The sequence below is a fragment of the Nicotiana tabacum genome, chromosome 15, assembly GCF_000715075.1.
Source record: "Nicotiana tabacum cultivar K326 chromosome 15, ASM71507v2, whole genome shotgun sequence".
In the NCBI taxonomy this organism is placed as follows: Eukaryota; Viridiplantae; Streptophyta; class Magnoliopsida; order Solanales; family Solanaceae; genus Nicotiana; species Nicotiana tabacum.
Window position 1 is genome coordinate 129965577 of NC_134094.1, and position 22565 is coordinate 129988141.

The 22565-nt window shown below is 39.4% G+C and overlaps 1 protein-coding gene across 1 annotated transcript; it reads left to right on the plus strand.

Annotated features, from left to right (window-relative positions):
- Nucleotides 1-19240: 19240 nt before the first annotated feature.
- LOC107822487 (uncharacterized) lies at nt 19241-21995 on the plus strand. The gene is made up of 4 exons (XM_075231796.1): nt 19241-20123; nt 20221-20543; nt 20607-21005; nt 21933-21995. Exons 1-4 carry the CDS (start codon nt 19241-19243, stop codon nt 21993-21995), a joined length of 1668 nt encoding a protein of 555 aa, XP_075087897.1.
- The last annotated feature ends 570 nt before the right edge of the window (nt 21996-22565 follow it).

Sequence of the window (22565 nt, forward strand, 5' to 3'; positions counted from 1 at the left end):
AAACACTTGGTTCTTTAAGATGGCTTTAAAAGGCCAAGTTTAACTTCGATCAATATTTTGATAAAACGACCCCGGAATAGAATTTTGATGATTCCAACAGCTCCGTATGGTGATTTTGGACTTAGGAGCGTGTTCGAAATTTTAATTGAAAGTCCGTAGTTAAATTAGGCTTGAAATGGCTAAAATAGGAATTTAAGTTTGGAAGTTTGACCGGGGAGTTGACTTTTTGATATCGGAATAGGAATCCAGTTCCGAAAATTTTCATAGCTCTGTTATGTCATTTATGACTTGTGTGCAAAATTTGAGGTCAATCAGACTTGATTTGATAGGTTTCAACATCGAATGTAGAAGTTGGAAATTTTAAGTTTCATTAAGCTTGAATTGGAGCATGATTCGTGGTTTTAGCGTCGTTTTATGTGATTTGAGGTTTCAAATAAGTTCGTATGATATTTTAGGACTTGTTGGTATATTTGAGGTCCCGAGGGCCTCGGGTGAGTTTCAGATGGTTAACGGATCAAAAGTTGGACTTAAAACAGCTGCTGCAGTTTTTCTCTTCTGCTGAAAATTCTAGGCTGTGATCGTGCCCAAGATCGAGGCCATGATCGAAGGCAGGGCTCGAGGGTCATGATCGAAGGCCCATGCTCAAGGGCCATGATTGAAGGCAAAGACTAGAGGGCTATGATCGAAGCCACGATCGAGGCCGAGGATCAAGACCATGATCGAGGGTCATGATCGAAGGCCTGCGCTCGAGGGCCATGATCGAACAACGATCGAGGCCGAGAATCGAGGTCATGATCGAGGTTGACTGGGCAGAATTATAAAGGAGGGCATTCGTCCCATTCGCCATTTTTGACAAATTGGAGCTTGAGCAGAGGCGATTTTTGATAGATTTTCAAGGAAAGACATTGGGTAAATAATTTTAACTCGGATTTGGTCAATATACATGAATATATCATTGTTTTTACCATTTAATTAGTGTTTTGAGATTGAAATTAGGGAAATTTTAGAAATCTCATAGAATGAATTTTTTGAGATTTCGGTATCGATTCGGAGTCGGATTTGAGTAAAACTGATATGGTTGGACTCGTAATTAAATGGGTTATCGGATTTTATAAGTTTTTTCGGATTCCGAGACATGGGCCCCACGGACGAATTTTTAATTAATTTTGGATTTTTATTGAAAATGTAGTATTTTCTTATGAAATTGATTCCTATAATTTTTAGTGATTGTATCGAATTATTTTGGCTAGATTCGAGCTAGACAAAGTTGGATAATTGTAGAAAAGGCCTTCTAGTGGATTAAATTAGAGCAAATTGAGGTAAGTCTCTTGTCTAATCTTGTGATGGGGGAAATTACCCCATAGGTGATTAAATTAAATAATTATTGCTAATTGCGGGGGCTACGTACACACGAGGTGACGAGAGTCCGTATATAGCTACTATTAATTCTAAAGTCCAGGTAGTTTAGGACTCAAAGCATGAATTACTTGTGTAAAGTGTATTCTTTATTTAATTAAATTATATGTATATATATTGTGAATGGTTAGGGAAGATATTAAAAGTTGAAAATCTCATATGCTTAATTTTCTGTTTAAATTAATTAATTATTAAAAGAAATTGTTCATTCTCCCAAATTTATCTTATAATAAATATACTCTCCTTCCGGAGGTACATAAGAAAATGTCCTCTTTTTTTTGTGGAGCGGGCCGAACGCCTCGGCAGGATAGATGCATCTATGGATCTCGTCGCACGTCCCTCGGCAGTGTACACGACACTCTGGATCGGGCCGTACGAGCTTGGCAGAAATCGTGCCTAATAATAATAATTACACGATATTTTGATAGTTTATTGCAGCTTGTGAAGCTAATTGATAAATTGAAATTTTTTGGAATTTAAAGAATTATTATCAGTGCTTGTTAAGGAAATATTGTTATTCCTGTAAATGAGACTAATTGGAAATTTATTGAAATTGAAGGAATTTAATTAATATATTGTGAATTATTGCATTTGAAGGAATTTAATTATTTCTGCTGGTTAAAGAAAATCATTGCAAATTCTAGAAATCATGTTGATCTAGATATTACTTTTTTTATTTTATTTATTATTATTGACTCTTAGTGAGTGTCAAAGTCGGCCATCTCGTCTCTACCATTTCGAGATTAGGCTTGATACTTACTGGGTATACGTTGTTTACATACTCATGCTACACTTGCTGCACTTTTTGTGCAGGATCTGAGGCAGGTACTAGTGGAGGACCTATCATCGTACATCCACGTTACCCAGAGGTGTAGTGGTGAGCTGCCTTTCTGAGCCGTTCTACAGCTACCAGTGTCTCTTCTTGTATTTACATTCTGTCTATTTTATTTCAGACAATATTTGGAGTTTTGTATAATCTACTAGATGCTCATACACTTGTGACACCAGGTCTTGGCACACACATTGGTAGAATTTGGAATTGTATTATTTTCTTGGATTTAAGTTAATCGGTATCTTTTCTAATTTCTTTAATATTGCTAGTAAAATAATAAAATTTCTTAGAAAATCATTCTGAAAATAATTGATATATGTTTGATTTATTTGTTGGCTTGCCTAGCTGTAGTCCTACTCCGAAGGAATAAAGAGGTTGTTTCCAAAAGACCCTCGGCTCAAGAAAATAAAAAGACAAAAAGGAACAACATGAAATCCAGAAGAAAGATGCAAAGCAAAAGCGATAGCTAGTAAATAGGTTGTGCACTGAAAAGTGAAATAGTAAGACACAATATTGCCACTAGCTATCTTAGACAAAAACCCTATCAGACTGGTCTCACAATGGTACGAAGTAAGGAAAGACTCAACTACCTCCTAACCTACAACCCTAATACTCGACCTCCACATCTTCCTATCAAGTGTCATGTCCTCGGAAATCTGAAGCCTCGCCATATCCTGCCTGATCACCTCTTCCCAATACTTCTTAGGCCGCCCTCTACCTCTTCTCGTGCCCTCCACTACCAGCCACTCACATCTCCTTACCGGATCATTGGGGCTTCTCCTCTGAACATGCCCGAGTCATCTGAGCCTCGCTTCCCGCATCTTGTCATCAATGGGAGCCACGTGCACCTTCTCCCGAATATCATCATTCCTAATCTTATCCATCCTAGTGTGCCCACATATTCACCTCAACATCCTCATGTCTGCTACTTTCATCTTCTGGATATGTGAGTTCTTAACGGGCCAACACTCAGCCCCATACATCATGGCCGGTCTAACCACCGCTTTATAAAACTTACCTTTGAGTATCGGTGGCACTCTCTTGTCACACAGGACTCCAGATGCTAACCTCCACTTCATCCATCCTACCCCAATACGGTGTGTGACATCCTCGTCGATCTCCCCTCCCCCCTGGATAACCGAACCAAGGTACTTGAAGCTGCCTCTACTCGGGATGACCTGCGAATCAAGCCTCACATCCACGCCCTCTTCCCCTGGCTCAGCGCTGAACTTACACTCCAGGTATTCCGTCTTCGTCCTGCTCAGCTTGAAACCCTTAGACTCAAGAGCCTGTCTCCAAACCTCCAGCCTCTCGTTAACACCGGCTCGCGACTCATCAATCAGAACTATGTCATCGGCGAATAGCATGCACCATGGCACATCCCTTTGAACATAGTGTGTTAACGCGTCCAACACCAGGGCTAACAAGAACGGACTGAGCTCAAAACCTTGATATAGCCCTATTACAACTAGAAAATGATCGGAGTCGCCTCCTATTGTCCTAACCCAAGTCTTTGCCCCATCATACATGTCCTTAATCGCTATAATGTAAGGAACCGACACACTTTTTGCCTCCAAGCATCTCCAGAGAACTTCTCTAGGAATCTTGTCATACGCTTTCTCTAGGTCAATAAACATCATGTGCCGATCCTTCTTCCTCTCTCTGTACAGTTCCACCAAAATCCTAACAAGATGTATAGCTTTTGTAGTAGAATGACTCGACATGAACCCGAACTGGTTATTGGATACTGACACTGTCATCCTCACCCTCGCTTCAACCACCCTCTCCCACACTTTCATGATATGACTCAATAATTTGATACCCCTATAATTGTTATAACTCTGGATATCACCTTTGTTCTTATACAATGGAACTACCGTACTCCACCTCCACTCATTCGGTATCCTCTTCACCTTAAAAATAACATTAAACAACCCAGTCAACCACTCCAAACCTGCTCTCCCCACACACTTCCAAAATTCCACCGGAATCTCGTCTAGCCCGGTCGCTCTGGCCCGGTCGCTCTACCCCTACTCATCTTATGCATAGCTCCCACGACCTCCTCAACCTTGATACACCTGTAGTACCCAAATTTATGGTGACTCTCGGAATGCTCCAATTCGCCTAGAAAAATATATTGATCCCCTTCTTCATTCAGAAATTTATGAAAGTAAGCCTGCCATCTCCTCTTAATCTGGACATCTTCCATCAATACTCTGCCATCTTCATCCTTGATGCATCTCACTTGGTCCAAATCCCGAGCCTTCCTCTCTCTCAACTTGGCAAGCTGGAATAACTTCTTCCCCCCGCCTTTTTCCCTTAGTTCCTCGTACATACGACCATACGACATAGTCTTACTAGTAAAATAATAAAATTTCTCAAAATATTATTCTGAAAATAATTGATATATGTTTAATTTATTTGCTGGCTTGCCTAGCCGTAGTGTTGGGCGCCATCACGACCTATACGTGAAATTGGGTCGTGACATCTGTGATGACCCAAAAGGTCATCTTATGTTTTAGAACTCGCATTTGCGCTCTTAAGCCTTAAAAATCACATTTTTAACCTCCTCAATTTGCGTGCACAATCCAGGCATGTTTCCGAAAAACTTTTATGTTAAAAACTAGTGAAAATAATAATGTATGCCTTAAAAGTAAATTTTAGTTGACTTCGGTCAATATTTTTTGTAAACAGGCTCGGATCCGTATTTTGACGGTCCCGGTGGGTCCGTATCAAATTATGGGACCTGGGCGTATGCCCGGAATTGAATTCGGAGGTCCCTAACTCGAGTTATGAATTTTTGATGAAAATTAAAAGTCTGAAAATTATTTTATTTTTAAAGTGTTCTTGAGAATTTCATTTGATTTGGTGCTAAATTCATAGTTCTAGGTGTTATTTTGGCGATTAGATCATGCGAGCAAGTTCGTATGATGTTTTTAGACTTGTGTGCATGTTTGGTTTGGTGCCCCGAGGGCTCGGGTGAGTTTCGGATAGGCCACGGGATGTTTTGGACTTTGAAAATTCTGGTTTTCTGCAGATTCTGGTGTTCTCGCATGACCTTCTTCGCGTTCACGAAGGTCCCCTCGCGAACGCGAAGAGTAAACTAGTGAGGCTAAAAATCTCTTCTTCGCGAACATGAAGGCCTGGTCGCGAACGTGAAGTGATGGGGGATTTACCCTTCGCGAACGCGACCGGCTCATCGCGAAGCACTTAGGGACTTGGGGAGGGTTGGTCGTTCCTTCATCGCGAACGCCAGCAATGTCTCGCGAACACGAAGTCCAAGGGGGTAGCCTACGTGAATGCGAATATGGTCTCGTGAACGCGAAGGCTTGGCAGCTAATGCTCTTTGCGAACGCGAAGGCTTGGCAGCTAATGCTCTTTGCGAACGCGATAGTGGCCTCGCGAACGCAATGCACACTGTCACCCAACACTTAAAACAGAATCAAAACGAGAATTGGCCATTTACTTCATTTTCTCAAAAACCAAACGGACTAGAGGCGATTTTCTAGAGTTCTTTTCTTCCCCAAAGTTTTGGTAAGTGATTCTAAACCATTTTCTTTCAATTACCCATTACATTTTAAAAATTATCAACCTAAAATCTAGAGTTTTCATGGTAGAATTAGGGGTAAGGGTAGAAACTAGGAATTTTAGAAATTTGGGGATTTAGACCTCAATTTGAGGTCAGATTCCGAAACCAATTATATATTCGGGCTCGGGGGTGAATGGGTAAATGAATTTTGGTCTGAACCTCAGGTTTTGACTAAGCGGGCCCGGGGTCGATTTTTTGACTTTTTGGAGAAAAAATGAGAAATTTAACTTATGCAATATAATTGATTCCTTTAGCAATATTTGATATTATTGAGTCATTTTTAATAGATACGAGTGATTTGGAGGTGAATTCTAGAGGAAAAGCTGTGATTGAGAATTAAGTGGCCTTCGGAGCAAGGTAAGTGTTTTGTCTAACCCTGACTTGAGGGAATTAGGAACCTTAGACTATTTGCTATGTGAAATTCATGTGAGCGGCGTATATGTGAGGTGACGAGTACTTATGCGCTGCCAATTTACCTGTTTTCCATGTTTCTTCCGTTTTTCTTATACCGCCTCTTCCCTATGCCTAATTGCTATGTGTTTATACTAGTGTTGTTAAATTGATCGTTCTTATCATATTTACGGATTTTCTGGTGATAATTGAGAATTTATTTCAAAGTTGAGATTGATATTATGGAACCAAATGTTGAAGTAAGGTTTGTACTTGTTATTCTATCTCCCTGTTGTTATTTATGCATTGCATTATGGTAAGGGTGAGTGTTAATGCACGAAGGGTGATGTTGTGCCATATTGTGAGTGTTAATGCACGAAGGGTATTGTTGTGCCATGATATGAGAGTAATGCACTAAGGGTGATGTCGTGTTGTTTCTATAGATTTATGGTGAGATTGAGAGTAAAAGCACGAAGGGTGATGTCGTGCCGCTTCTATTGATTTACGGTGAGATTGAGAGTAAAAGCACGAAGTGTGATGCCGTGCATTTTTCCTTTACTGTATTCGTTGTTTCTGTTGATTCATAGTGTATTGGTTGTTCCAGTTATCATTCTGATGTAGTTCCTTATCTCGTATTTCCCTCAACATGTTTCCCTCTCCCGATAATTCTTGTCTAGCTCTTCATTACTGTTATTTGTATATACTCTGTTAAATTGTACAGGTTGATTTGTATGTGCCTTGCCTTAGCCTCGTCACTACTTCGTCGAGGTTAGGCTCGACACTTTCTAGTACATGGGGTCGGTTGTACTGATATTGCACTCTGCACTTTCTGTGCAGATTTTGGTACCGGCTCGGGTTGATCGAGATTTTAGCTGTTGGACGCGCTATCCGGAGACTCAAGGTAGATCTGTCGGCGTTCACAGACCTTGAAGTCCCCATTTATCCTTCTATTTTACTGTTTCTTTCATTCAAATAGTTGTATTTCTTTCAGACTATCACTTGTAGTAAATTGTAGAATGCTCGTGAATTGTTACTCCAGATCCGGGTGGTAGTAATTGATACAGTCTTTATATTATTTCGCACTTATTATATTTCATGTTAGCTAATTATTGTTGTTTACTGGATGGAAATAAGGATTTGGTTTAATGATTCTCTAACGTTTGCATGCCTAGCAAGTGAAATGTTAGGTGCCATCACGGTCCCGACGGTGGGAATTTCGGGTCGTGACAAGTTGGTATCAGAGCACTAGGTTTCCTAGGTCTCACGATTCACGAGCGAGCTTAGTTGAGTCTGGAGGATCGGTACGGAGACGTCTGTGCTTATCTTCCAGAGGCTATGAAGTGTAGGAACAAATTTCACTTCTATTCTCCTCTGTCGTGCGATGTTGTTTTCTCAATGCTTATTGAACTCTTCTACTCTTATTCTCTTGGAGATGGCGAGAATACGTACCACTTCCTCAACTGAGCAGCAGCCAGAGTCTCTAGTGGCAGCTCCTACGAGGGGCAGAGGTCGAGGTCGAGGTCGTGCTAGAGGCCGAGGCAGGGGTAGGGCTCAACCCAGAGCCCGAGCAGTAGCCCCAGCAGTGGAGCCTCAGATAGATCTTGATGAGGAGATTCCAGCCCAGACTATTCCTGCAGGACCAGCTCAGGTTCCGGAGGGGTTCATTTCCACTCCAGTACTTCAGGATGCTTTGGTCTGTTTGGTGGGCCTTATGGAGAGTGTGGCCCAGACGGGCGCATTTCCCATGGCACCAGCCGTCTCTCAGGCTGGAGGAGGAGCCCAAACTCCCACTACTCCTACCCCGGAGCAGATAGCTCCCCAGTATCAGGCTCCAGCAGCTCAGCCAATCGGAGTAGTTCAGCCGGTTGTTGCGGCACAGGCCGAAGATGGGCCAGCTATGTCTTTTGAGGTTTTATGCAAATTGGACAGGTTTACCAAGCTCTTCCCAGTTCACATTAGTGGTGTTACTTCAGAGGATCCCCAAGAGTATCTTAACAGCTGCCATGAGGTGCTACGGAACATGGGTATAGTGGAGACCAATGGGGTCGATTTTGCTGCATTTCAAATGACTGGTTCCGCTAAGAAATGGTGGAGGGATTATTTGTTGACCAGACCAGCTGGGTCGCCTGCTCTTACTTGTGACCAGTTCTCTCAGCTCTTCCTAGAGAAGTTTTTGCCTATCACATTGAGAGAGGAGCATCGCCGTCAGTTTGAGCGTCTCCAGCAGGGCAGTATGATTGTTACTCAGTGTGAGACTCGTTTTGTGGATTTGACCCATCATGCTATTCTTCTGCTTCCCACCGAGAGAGAGAGAGGGTGAGGAGGTTTATTGATGGACTTGCTCAGCCTATCAGATTGCAGATGGCTAAGGAGACTGGGAGTGAAATTTCTTTTCAGGCGGCTGCTAATGACGCTAGACGAGTCGAGATGGTTCTTGCTCAGGGAGGTCAGGGGTCTGACAAGAAACCTCGTCATTCCAGTGAGTTCAGCGGTGCCTCATCTAGAGGGAGGGGTACTTTTGGTAAAGGCCGTCCTCCCAGGCCGTTTCATTCAGCACTCCAGGCATCCCACAGTGCCTTAGGTGGTCGTGGCCCTCAGATGCATTATTCCGACCAGCTAGCCTACAGTGCACCACCAGCTCCTATTAGTGCACCTCCACTCCAGAGTTATCAGGGTGGTTATTCAGGTCGACAGGGTCATTTTCAGGGTCAGCAGTCACAACAGCCGAGGTTATGTTATACTTGTGGTGATCCGAGGCACATTGATAAATTTTGCCCTCGGGCAACGGGTAGCTCACAACATCAGAGTTCTTGTGCCATGGTTCTGGCACCAGTTGCTGCATCACATGCTCAGCCAGCTAGAGGCAAGGGTCAGGCAGCTAGAGGTAGAGGCCAGACTGTTAAAGATAGAGGTCAGGTCGTTAGAGGTGGAGACTAGCCAGTTAGAGGCCGTCCTAGGGACGTAGCTCAGGGTGTTAGGGCCCAGCCCCGGTGTTATGCTTTCCCAGCCAAGCCTGAGGCTGAGTCATCTAACGTTGTCATCACAGGTACTATTTCAGTTTGCAGTAGAGATGCTTCAGTTCTATTTGATCCGGAGTCTACTTACTCCTATGTGTCATCCTATTTTGCTTCATATTTGGTTGTGCCCCGTGATTCTTTGAGTGCTCTTGTGTATATGTCCACACCAGTGGGGGATGCTATTGTTGTAGATCGTGTTTATCATTCGTGTGTGGTCGCCATTGGGAGTCTTGAGACTCGTGTATATCTTCTACTTCTCGATATGGTTGATTTTGATGTCATACTGGGTATGGATTGGCTGTCACCTTATCATGTTATATTAGATTGTCATGCCAAGACGGTGACCTTAGCCTTGCAGGGGTTGCCTCGATTAAAGTGAAAAGGGACTCTTGGTCATTCTACCAGCAGGGTTATCTCTTATGTGAAGGCTCGTCATATGGTCGAGAAGGGGTGTCTAGCTTATTTGTCTTATGTCCGCGATTCTAGTATGGAGGTTCCTCCCATGGATTTAGTGCCAGTTGTTCGTGAGTTTCCAGAGGTATTTCCTGCAGACCTGTCGGGGATACCACCTGACAGGGATATTGATTTCTGTATTGATTTGGCCCCTGGCACTCAGCCCATTTCTATTCTGCCATACCACATGGCCCCATCAGAGTTGAAAGAATTGAAGGAACAGTTGCAAGATTTGCTTGATAAGGGCTTCATTAGACCTGGTGTCTCGCCCTGGGGCGCATCTGTGTTGTTTGTGAAGAAGAAAGATGGATCGATGAGGATGTGTATAAATTATCGGCAGTTGAACAAAGTCACCATCAAGAACAAGTATCCATTGCCGAGGATTGATGATTTATTTGATCAGCTTCAGGGTACCAAGGTGTTTTCGAAGATTGATTTGAGATCTGGCTACCATCAGTTGAGGATTAGGGCATCTGATGTCCCTAAGATAGCTTTTCGGACTCGATATGGTCATTATGAGTTTCTAGTGATGTCATTTAGGTTGACAAATGCCCCAGCAGCATTTATGGATTTGATGAACCGGGTGTTCAAGCCCTACTTGGATTCCTTCGTGATTGTGTTTATTAATGATATCCTGATCTACTCCCACAGTCGAGAGGAGCATGAGAAGCACCTTCGGATCGTTCTTCAGACTTTGAGAGACAGGCAGTTATATGCTAAGTTCTCAAAATGCGAGTTTTGTTTGAGTTCAGTTGCTTTCTTGGGTCACGTTGTATCAGCAGAGGGTATTTAGGTGGATCCTAAGAAGATTGAGGCAGTTCAGATCTTGACTAGACCCACATCAGCTACAGAGATCTGTAGTTTCTTGGGATTGGCGGGTTATTACCATCGATTCGTGAAGGGTTTTTATCCATAGCAGCCCCATTGACCAGGTTGACCCAGAAGGGTGCCCCATTCAGGTGGTTAGACGAGTGTGAGGCGAGCTTTCAGAAGCTCAAGACAGCTTTGACTACAACGATGGTATTGGTGTTACCCATAGGTTCAGGATCATATACGGTATATTGTGATGCCTCTCGTGTTGGACTTGGTGCGGTATTGATGCAGGGTGGAAAGGTTATTGTATATGCTTCGCGGCAGCTGAAGATTCACGAGAAGAATTACCTTGTTCATGATCTAGAGCTGGCAGCCATCATTCACGCGCTAAAGATTTAGAGGCACTATCTTTACGACGTGCCATGTGAGGTATTCACGGATCATCATAGCTTGCAGTATTTGTTCAAGCAAAAGGATCTCAATTTGAGGCAGATGAGGTGATTGGAGCTATTGAAAGACTATGATATTACCATATTGTATCATCTCGGGAAGGCCAATGTGGTGGTCGATGCTTTGAGTAGAAAGTCAGCTAGTATGGGTAGCCTTGCTTATATTCCAGTTGGTGAGAGACCGCTTGCATTGGATGTTCAGGCCCTGACCAATCAATTCGTGAAGTTGGATGTTTTTGAGCCCAACCGTGTTCTAGCTTGTACAGTTGCTCGGTCTTCTTTGTTTGAGCGTATCAGAGATTGGCAGGATGATGATCCTCATTTACTTATCCATAGAGACACAGTGCAACACAGTAGTGCCAAGCAGGTTACTGTTGGAGATGACGGAGTTTTGAGGACGGAGGGTCGTATTTGTGTGCCTAATGTGAATGGACTTCATGAGTTGATTCTTAAGGAGGCCCACAGTTCCTGGTATTTTATTCATCTGGGCGCTGCCAAGATGTATCAGGACCTGCGGCAGCATTATTGGTGGAGGAGGATGAAGAAAGACATAGTTGCACATGTAGCTCGGTGTCTAAATTGTCAGCAAGTAAAGTACGAGCATCAGAGACCTGGTGATTTGCTTCAGAAGATAGAGATTCATGAGTGGAAGTGAGAGCGTATCACTATGGATTTTGTTGTTGGACTCCCACGGACTCAGAGGAAGTTCGATGCAGTTTGGGTCATTATGGACAGGTTGACCAAGTCAGCGCACTTTATTCCTATGGCAGTTACCTATTCTTCGGAGCGGTTGGCAGAGATTTACATTCGTGAGATCGTCCGTCTTCACGGTGTGCCCGTGTCTATCATTTCTGATCGAGGTACGCAGTTTACCTCATACTTTTGGAGAGCAGTACAGTGTGATTTGGGCATGCGGGTTGAGTTGAGCACAGTGTTTCATGCTCAGACCAACAGGCAGCCCGAGCGCACTATTCAGATCTTGGAAGATATGCTCTGTGCATGTGTTATAGACTTCAGAGGATCGTGGGATCAGTTCTTGCCCCTTGCAGAGTTCGCCTATAATAACAGCTACCAGTCGAGCATTCAGATGGCTCCCTATGAGGCATTATATGGTAGGTGGTACAGGTCGCCAGTTGGGTGGTTCGAGCTGGGAGAGGCTCGGTTGTTGGGCACAGACTTAGTACAGGATGCCTTGGATAAGGTCAAGATTATTCAAGATCGACTTCTCATAGCTCAGTCCAGGCAGAAGAGTTATGCCGACCGCAGAGTTCATGATGTTACATTCATGGTTGGAGAGAGAGTGTTGCTTCGGTTATCACCCATTAAGGGTGTAATGAGGTTCGGAAAGAAGGGCAAGTTGAGCCCTAGGTATATCGAACCTTTTGAGATTCTAGAGAGAGTGGGAGAGATGGCTTACAGGCTTGCGTTGCCACCTAGTTTAGCAGTTGTTCATCCGGTATTCCATGTGTCCATGCTTCGAAAGTATCACGGCGATCCGTCCCATGTGTTAGATTTCAGCTCTGTCCAGTTGGACAAGGATTTGACTTACGAAGAGGAGCCGGTGGCTATTCTAGCCGCAAGTTTGCCAGTTGAGATCAAAGAGTTACCCTTCAGTTCGAGTGCAATGGAGAGGTCAGACTGTTGAGGAAGCTACTTGGGAGTCCGAGTCCGATATGCGGAGTAGATATCCCCACCTTTTTACCAGCTCAGGTACTTTTCTATGTCCGTTCGAGAACGAACGGTTGTCTTAGAGGTGGAGAATGTGATGACCCAAAAGGTCATCTTATGTTTTAGAACTCGAATCTGCACTCTTAAGCCTTAAAATCTCATTTTTACCCTCCTCAATTTGCGTGCACAGTCTGAGAGTATTTCCGGAAAACATTTATGTTAAAAACTGATGAAAATAAGAATTTATGCCTTAAAAGTTGATTTTTGTTGATTTCGGTCAACATTTTTGGTAAACATCCCTGGATCCATGTTTTGACAGTCCCGATGGGTCCGTATCGAATTATGGGACCTGGCGTATGCCCGGAATGGAATTCGGAGGTCCCTAACTCGAATTATGAATTTTTGATGAAAATTAAAAGTCTAAAAATTATTTATTTTTAAGAATTGAGTGATGTTTGGCATTGTTAGTACCGAGTCCGTATTTTTGTTCCGAAGCCCGGTACAGGTTCATTATGATATTTAAGACTTGTCTGTGAAATTTGGTGAGAAACGGAGTTGATTTGACGTGATTCGGACGTCCAGTTGAGAAGATAGGAATTTTAAAGTGTTCTTGAGAATTTTATTTGATTTGGTACTAAATTCATAGTTCTAGGTGTTATTTTGGCGATTTGATCGCGCGAGCAAGTTCGTATGATGTTTTTAGACTTGTGTGCATGTTTGGTTTGGAGATTCTGGTGTTCTAGATGTTTTTGGACTTTGAAACTTTTGGTTTTCTGCAGATTCTGGTGTTCTCGCATGACCTTCTTCGCCTTCGAGAAGGTCCCCTCGCGAACGCGAAGAGTAAACTAGTGAGGCTGAAAATCTCTTCTTCGTGAACGCGAAGGCCTGGTCGCGAACGTGAAGTGATGGGGGATTTACCCTTCGCGAACGCAACCGTCTCATCGCGAACGTGAAGCACTTAGGGACGTGGGGAGGGTTGGTCGTTCCTTCATCGCGAATACGAGCAATGTCTCGCGAACGCGAAGGTCAGGGGATAGCCTACGCGAATGCGAACACGGTCTCGTGAACGCGAAGGCTTGGCAGCCAATGCTCTTCGCGAACGCGACAGTGGCATCGCGAACGCGATGCACACTGTCGCCCAGCACTTAAAACAGAATCAAAACGGGAATTGGCCATTTACTTCATTTTCTCAAAAACCAAACGGACAAGAGGCGATTTTCAAGAGTTGTTTTCTTCCCCAAAGTATTGGTAAGTGATTCTAAACCATTGTTTTTCAATTACCCATTACATTTTAAGAATTATCAACCTAAAATCTAGAGTTTTCATGGTAGAATTAGGGGTTAGGGTAGAAACTAGGGATTTCAAAAATTTGGGGATTTAGACCTCAATTTGAGATCGGATTCCAAAACCAATTATATATTCGGGCTCGGGGGTGAATGGGTAAATGAATTTTGGTACGAACCTCGGGTTTTGACCAAGCGGGCCTGGGGTCGATATTTTGACTTTTTGGAGGAAAATTTGAAAAAATTAATTTATGCAATATAATTGATTTCTTTAGCAATATTTGATATTATTGAGTCATTTTTGAATAGATACGAGTGGTTTGGAGGTGAATTCTAGAGGAAAAGTTGTGATTGAGAAGTAAGTGGCCTTCGGAGCAAGGTAAGTGTTGTGTCTAACCCTGACTTGAGGGAATTAGGAACCTTAGACTATTTACTATGTGAAATTCATATGAGCGGCGTATATGTGAGGTGATGAGTACTTATGCGCCACCAATTTACCTGTTTTCCATGTTTCTTCCGTTTTTCTTATACTGCCTCTTTCCTATGCCTAATTGCTATGTGTTTATACTAGTGTTGTTAAATTCATCATTCTTATCATGTTTACGGATTTTCTGGTGATAATTGAGAATTTATTTCAAAGTTGAGATTGATATTGTAGAACCAAATGTTGAAGTAAGGTTTGTACTTATTATTCTATCTCCCTGTTGTTATTTATGCATTGCATTATGGTAAGGGAGAGTGTTAATGCACTAAGGGTGATGTCGTGCCATATTGTGAGTGTTAATGCACGAAGGGTGATGCCGTGCCAAATTGTGAGTGTTAATGCACGAAAGGTGATGTCGTGACATGATATGAGAGTAATGCACGAAGGGTGATGTCGTGCCGTTTCTATTGATTTATGGTGAGATTGAGAATAAAAGCACGAAGGGTGATGCCGTGCCGTTTCTATTGATTTACGGTGAGATTGAAAGTAAAAGCACGAAGGGTGATGTCGTGCATTTTTCCTTTACTGTATTCATTGTTTCTGTTGATTCATAGTGTATTGGTTGTTATCATTCTGTTGTAGTTCCTTATCTCGTATTTCCCCCAGCATGTTTTCCCCTCCCGATAATTATTGTCTAGCTCTTCATTACTGTTATTTGTATATACACTGTTAAATTATACTGGTTGATTTGTAGGTGTCTTGCGGCTTGTCTAGCAAGTGAAATGTTAGGCGCTATCACGGTCCCGACAGTGAAAAGGCGTGGGCATAAGGCGGAGCGTTTTACAAATGCCTCAACGAGGCGTAAGCCCCGAGGCACGGGGTGTAAATCCAATGGGTATTTAATTTTTAATATTTTATAAAATAATATAATTACAATAAATATTTATAAATAGGTAAAATTACATAAAAATTGAAGGAAACTATAAATATGTGAAATATATATAGATGTGCTCCATCCCCGCAAAAAACTAGTCAAAAAAATCCATTATACGCTACTTACAAGCACAAGTTACTAGAGTTGAAAAGAATAAAATTTTCAAAAAAGATGACTAACCTGCAATTTGAACTTTGAACTTGTTACTATTGAATAGAGATCTCTTTGTATTTTAAAAAAATTGATTATTCGTAACGGACTAGCGGACAAGATAAAAAATTAAAAAAATCATAAATTAGGGCTTCTAGCAATAAAAAAAAAAGTTCTTGACTTTTAAATTTAATGTTTCAGTTCCTTTTTAAGACTTTTGAGTAATTACAAGCTGACTTTTGAGAATTTAGGTATTATATTAAGGACTTATTCAACAAATATTGTTTTAATTTGAAAAAGTATCTGGAGCCTACGCCTCACTATAAAAACGCGTCTTAACGCCCGGATGTACGTCCCGAATTGTTGGGCATACGTCTCTTGAGATGTTTGCCCACCACCATCGCCTCGGGGCATTTTTGGTGTACCTTGCCCTAGGGCTCGCCCGAAAATGTCTTTTAAAACATTGGTCGGTATAAATAGATTATACACTAATTATATAAGATTATACACATATCATATATTAATTATATATATATATATATATATATATATATATATATATATATATATATATATATATACACTCCTCCCAAATTAAGAGGATCTATAATGTTTTTACACTTCCCCTCCAGGGATATTCGAACCCAGGACCTAATAATCGTGGGTGAAGGTGCTTTTACCAACGAGAGTAAGCCTCACTTGTCGTGAGGGATTATTTAGGTTAAGTCTTTAAGTATTTTATTTTATTTATTATCAAAAGAGGCGCGTGGCGTGCGAGTTGGATATAGAGCGTGAAAGAGTTTTCAACATTTAGAAGTTTTTTCTTTCCACGTAGACATTATAGGAGGAATCCGATGTTTCACTGTTTGAAGAATTAAATCTCGAGCAATACAACTCGTATGATATCACGAGTTAAAGGCGATAATTAGCGAGGTGCCCTTAAAGTTAGGGGGATGAAAATATCATAATTTCTATATTTTTCAATCTAATTATTAGGGTCACAACTCATAAATAATTTTTTCGTCTTGAGCTATTTCTGTTTGTTATGTTTATATTTTTTCTTATTTTATCAATTTTAAATGTGGAGTACAATTATAAACATTAAAGTTAAAGATTCGTGGGGTGTGAACCTCAACCTTAAGAGGTCAGAAGTTTTGCTTCGCAAAGGCATACGCAGAATTTTTAGTAAACGATGTTAAAAATAAAAAAAATAAAAAAAAGAATAAATTACTATAATAAAAATCGGTGTCAGTTTTAATATTATGCTCAATATTTTTATTTTATATACTATATATATATATATATAATTAATAAAAATTTCGATGAAGCGGTAATAAAAATTTCGACGAAGCGGTGTCACATGATACCGCTTGTCTCATAGTGTGTCCGCCCCTGTTGCTTCGTAACTTCATCTTTTATGGGTCGTTTGATAAGGTGTATTAGTAATGCTGAAACTAATAATGATAGAATTTATTATGTTAGGACTATTTCTTATCAATTGTTTGGTTTGGTATACTAAAAATAATATGCATGATATAATTTTTTTTTAAAATTATTTGTTTAAAGAAATACCTTTCATATTCTTTAATGTATTTAAAAAAGGTTTTGAAAGAGCAATTTTACCTTATACATGCTTATTCATGTATTAAAAATTATGGTATTTCTAATGCTATATTTTGCTATGTATAAGAATAGACTGCATATGATGTATAACTAATACAAATTTTAGTTATACATAGATTAAAAAATATTATCAAATAAGGGACTAATAATACCAAAACTTATATATATATACAGAGGCGAACCTACACCAGTCCTTGAGGGGTCACGTGAACCCGTTAACATTGACAAAAACCCTGTATATATATTTTATGTATAGCTGTATATACTTTGGGGACCCCTTAAATATTTTTCTTGGCCCCCTCATTAACGAAATTATGCCTGGAGCAATGGTCCGCCTCTAAGCATAAGCTCTGCTTCTTGTCATACGATGCGGGTTCGAAACCCGCCTTTTACTTCTTCTTTTTAAAAGTTTATTTTACTTCTTATAACTGGAATTATATACTAGTACAATAGTACTATTTATTAGTCACTAGTCAACAGTTCACTAATTTATAATTTTTTATTTTACCTTTTCTCAATTCAATTATATTTTAAATTTTTAATAGTTATAGATAATAGTCAATACCCTAATCAAAAGCCCCAAATGTCAATTCCCTAAAGACTAAACCCTTCTCCAGTTCTTCACTTCTTCGGTTCTTCCTCAATCAAAAATCAAAGCTCGCCTCCCGTTAACTCATCTCTCAGGCAGTTACTTCTCACTTCAAAATGGAGAACCCTTCTTCCTCAATCTCAATTCCTCTCATTACTTTGAAAAAATAGCAGGCATCAAATCTCTGATTAGTGCTTCTCTTACTTTGAAACTTATTTTTTATTTATAAATTATAAGAGATTAAGAGCATGGAGAATTGGAGATGGATGTTAATTTACATCCAGTCCACCAACTTGACCTCTTTAAAGATATTAGAGTAAAACTGTAGAAAGCTTAAATATGGGCTCACAACAAATGACATATGCTTTTGTTTAAATCATTATCTAAATAAATACAATACTAAAATCAAGTCAATAAACAACAGCCAAGATACAGAACTACAGAAGCTATAAACTTGATCAAACACTCGAGAACACACTCACATATTCATAAAGATATATATAGTGCAGAGTTATCATGTAATGAGCAGCAATTGGTTTAAAAATTTTGGTTCAAGAATCTCCAGTAAAGGTATTCTTGGTAAATGGTAATTAGGTAAACCCCAAATCTATTATTCAAATAATTTTGTTTAGGTTGAGCTTCTATTTTCTCTGGAATTTAGTGGTCTCTTAATTTTTTGCTATTTAACTTTAAGAATGGCTTCTCTTTCTATTTTTCAGACGCTCCAAATTATTTAAGAATGGTTGTTTAAGAATGACTGTCTCCATATTTTTTAATTTATGTTTAAGTTTCTGATTCTTGATATACAAAAAGAAGTCAATTAAGTATTTTGACACGCAATTTCAATTATACTGTGCTAGCAACCAACACTACATTTAAAGGTTAGTGAAAATATTAAGTATTAAAATATAATTAAATTATGCAACATAGCTAGAATTTACAAGTAAATGTTAGTGAAGATATCAAGTGGTACTTTTATAGAGTTGTAGTATTAGTATTCAATAAGTTGTATTTGTTTTATTCTTGATAAAAGGGGTGTATTGCTCTATTTATATTGTGTTTGTTTGTATTCTTGATAGACTCTTAAATTTATTGGATTCGTTTTTTGTAGGAAGTTCTTGTTCTTATGAATTGAGATGGACGTATTTTTGACGAAGTTTAATTCTTCTCAACTAATTTCTACTCATAGAAACAATTCCTCTTATCTTATAGAGGAGTTTAATGAGAAATTACTCAATCCCGATCCTGGAGAGAGAGTACCCATTGATAAATATAGTCCTAGAATACGGGATGAAGTAAGAAGATAATACATTCAAAATGGACCTTGTCAACCGGTTGATCATAAGTTTCCTAAGACTTTATTCGGGAATAAAATACGTCAATTTAGTCCGGGTTGGTTTAAAGATTTGTGTTCTAGATGGTTGGAGTATAGTGTGAAGAAAGATGCCGCATTTTATTTATGTTGTTATTTATTCAAAAATGATTATTTTCATGGAAGCACGGGTGACTCTTTCACAAAAACGGGCTTTAAGGCTTGGAATAAAGCTTCGGAAAGACTTGCTTTACATGTTGGTCAAGTAAATAGCCTCCACCACAAGTGTTTCAACAAGATGTTAGACTTATCACATCAATCCCAATCAATTCAAGTTGCTTTTGATAAGCAATCTGAGAAACAAAGAAATGAGCACCAAATTCGTTTAAATGCATCAATCGATGTTGCAAGGTTCCTCTTGTACTTTGGATTGTCTTTTAGAGGTCACGATAAAAGTGATTCTTCAAAAAATAAAGGCCTTTTTCTAGGGCTTTTGGAATGGCTTGCAAAGAGGCTCCCTCAAGTGGATAGAGTCATATTGAAACATGCTCCAAAAAATGATATGATGACTTCGCCAAAAATTCAAAAGGACATTGTGGGTGCTTGTGCACAAGAAACCGTGAAAGTTATAATCAATGATTTAGATGGGGATTATTTCGGGATATTAGTTGATGAGTCCAAGGATATTTCACACCATGAACAAATGGCCCTCGCTTTGCGGTATGTTGACAAAAAAGGCCAAGTAAACGAGCCATTTATTGGTCTTGTTCGTGTTGGTGATACCTCTGCAAAATCTTTGAAGGAAGCAATACTTTCTTTGCTTATAAAACACTCATTAAGTCCATCCAAAATACGCGGACAAGGGTATGATGGAGCTAGTAATATGCAAGGAAAAATGAATGGTCTTAAAGCTTTGATTTTGCAAGAAACTCCTTCGGCACATTGCATTCATTGTTTTGCTCATCAATTACAGTTGACGCTTGTAGCGGTTGCTAAAAAATATAAGGAGGTGAAAACTTTCTTTGCTATAGTTTCTAATGTCTTGAATGTGATTGGAGTATCCTTTAAACGTAGAGATAAACTTCGGGACCATCAAGCAGAATTATTAGAGCAGTTGCTAGAGAGTGGTGAAGTTCAAAGTGGGAAAGAATTAAATCAAGAACGAGGGCTTCAAAGGCCAGGTGACACTCGTTGGGGATCACATTGTAAAATATTAGATAACTTTGTTGTTTTTTTTTGCATCTATTGTTCATGTGCTTGGGGTGATTGAATATGAAGGTTCCGAGGCTAATGATAGATTGCAAGCAGAAGTCTTTTTGAGTAAAATTAATTCATTTGAATTTGTGTTCATGCTTCACTTGATGTTGAAGGTATTATTGATGTCGAACGAGCTGAGTAAAGCTTTACAGAAGAAAGAGCAAGATATTGTCAATGCCATGATATTTCTTAACCTTACAAAGGATAGGTTGCAACAAATGAGAAATGAAGGATGGAAATCATTAATGGATGAAGTCTCTTTGTTTTGTGCTAAACATGACATTTTGGTGCCCAATATGGAAGAATTCTATATTCCTGGAAAGTCAAAGCGTAGGCCTTCTAGTGTTACTTATTCACATCACTTACGTATTGAGCATTTTTACACAGTGATTGATTTGCAACTTTAGGAGCTTAACAGTCATTTTGATGTTGTTAGTGGTAACTTGCTTCTTGGTATGGCTAGCTTGAATCCAGCTAATTCGTTTGCTAATTTTGATAAGGAAAGAATAATGACATTGGCCAAGTATTATCCAGATGAGTTTGGTGAATTGAAGCTTCGAGATCTTAGTCACCAACTTGACACTTTCATATTGCACATGAAACATGGTGACCCTAGATTCTCGGATTTGAAAGGAATTGGTGATTTGGCAAAAGCGTTGGTTGAAGCAAATCTTGTGGAGGCATATTCACTTATTTATTTACTTATAAAGTTGATTCTAATTTTACCTGTCACGACTGCAACGGTAGAAAGAGCATTCTCATCCATGAAGTACATCAAAGATGAATTGCGTAGTAGTATTGGTGATGTATTTTTAAATGATTGTTTAGTTTGTTACTTTAAAAAAGAAGTATTTGCAAATATAAGCAATGATGTTATTATTGACCGTTTTCAGAGTATGAGAACGCGTCGAGTTCAAGTATAAGTGGATGATGTACTTTTGTTATATTAGTATCAATTAAAGATATTCTATAATATTGAAGTTTGTATTTTGATTTAAGTTGTGCCTTCTTTAGTTCTCTTTTTGGGACAATAGTAGATTATCGTTTGTATGTCGCGAATTGCTATTAAGGCCACTAAGCTTGTTTTACATTTTAAAGTTTATTCCAGTTTAGTTCATGTGTGCGCAAGGATGTGCAATATTTTTTTTTTGGAATACTTATTTTAAAATTTGTGTTCGTAGGTCAATTTGGGAGTATGATGAAGTTGGAGCTTGTGTTCGCGAGTCAATTGGGGAGTATGATGAAATCAAAGCGTAAGCTCTTTTTACTTTATTGTAGTTTTTTGCTTAGTAAGTTTATATTATATAGTGGAATATGCTACCTATTTACTGGTCTATCCTAGAGTTTATATGTATTCTTTTACTAGCTAATAAAGTTTTGGGTAATATACTCTAATGATAATGGTGCCCCCGTCATACTCAAATTCTGGGTCCGCCTCTGTATATATATATATCTTTCATCTTATATTGTACATGTTTCAGATGTTCGGTTTTGGATATGCATGGTATTGAGTTTTTACATCGGTGGGTAATGCTTATTTGATATTCTTATATAGTTTTAGACAATATTCACGTAATAAGCTAACTTTTAGGATTAAATTAGACCCAAATTTTAATTCGATATCTATATTTTGTTATCCTCTTATTTTCTCCCTCTCTTTTTGGTCGCAGAGATTTTAATCCTTTATATAGCTTTCCGAATTGTTCAAAAACATCACTCAATTTTTGGGTTAGTTGCCAATTGACGTCAACAAGACAACTTACATGGAAAAGAAAGGTGAAGCTGAGATTGATTGATTGTGTCCATGCAAAAGGAGCTGCCAATGTAAAAATTTGTTGCTAGGATACCCTTTTTATTGAAAATGTATAAGGTTCACGGCTAATAAAACAAGAATTAACGACAGAAAAATCATCGCTAATCTTATTTAGCAATTAATTATTAATAAATTATCATAAATTTTTTTAACTATAAATAATTTAGCAACAGATTAACGGTAAAGTTAATAGCTAAATTCATTTTTTTTTTTCCCGGTGGAATTGGATACCAACTTTATTAACTTTGGCTGAAGTGCCTAACAAAACCGTTATGTGTCACACTCTATTATTCAAGTCATTTAAGTGCAACTACGTGATCGCATATAGTGATTAGTTATAATCTTTTCTTGTCCTTCACCAAGAAATTTAATTTGACGGTGTTGTCAGACATGTCAGTTACCTTTCACAAGTATAAATATTAGGTAACTTTATCCGGCAAGATTTAGCCGGACAAACAAAAATGACCTAATAGTACATTTTTTTTGCCTCGATAAATTTGTACGTGGGATATTATGATTGTCCTCTCAATTCATTAACCACTAGGCAAAACTC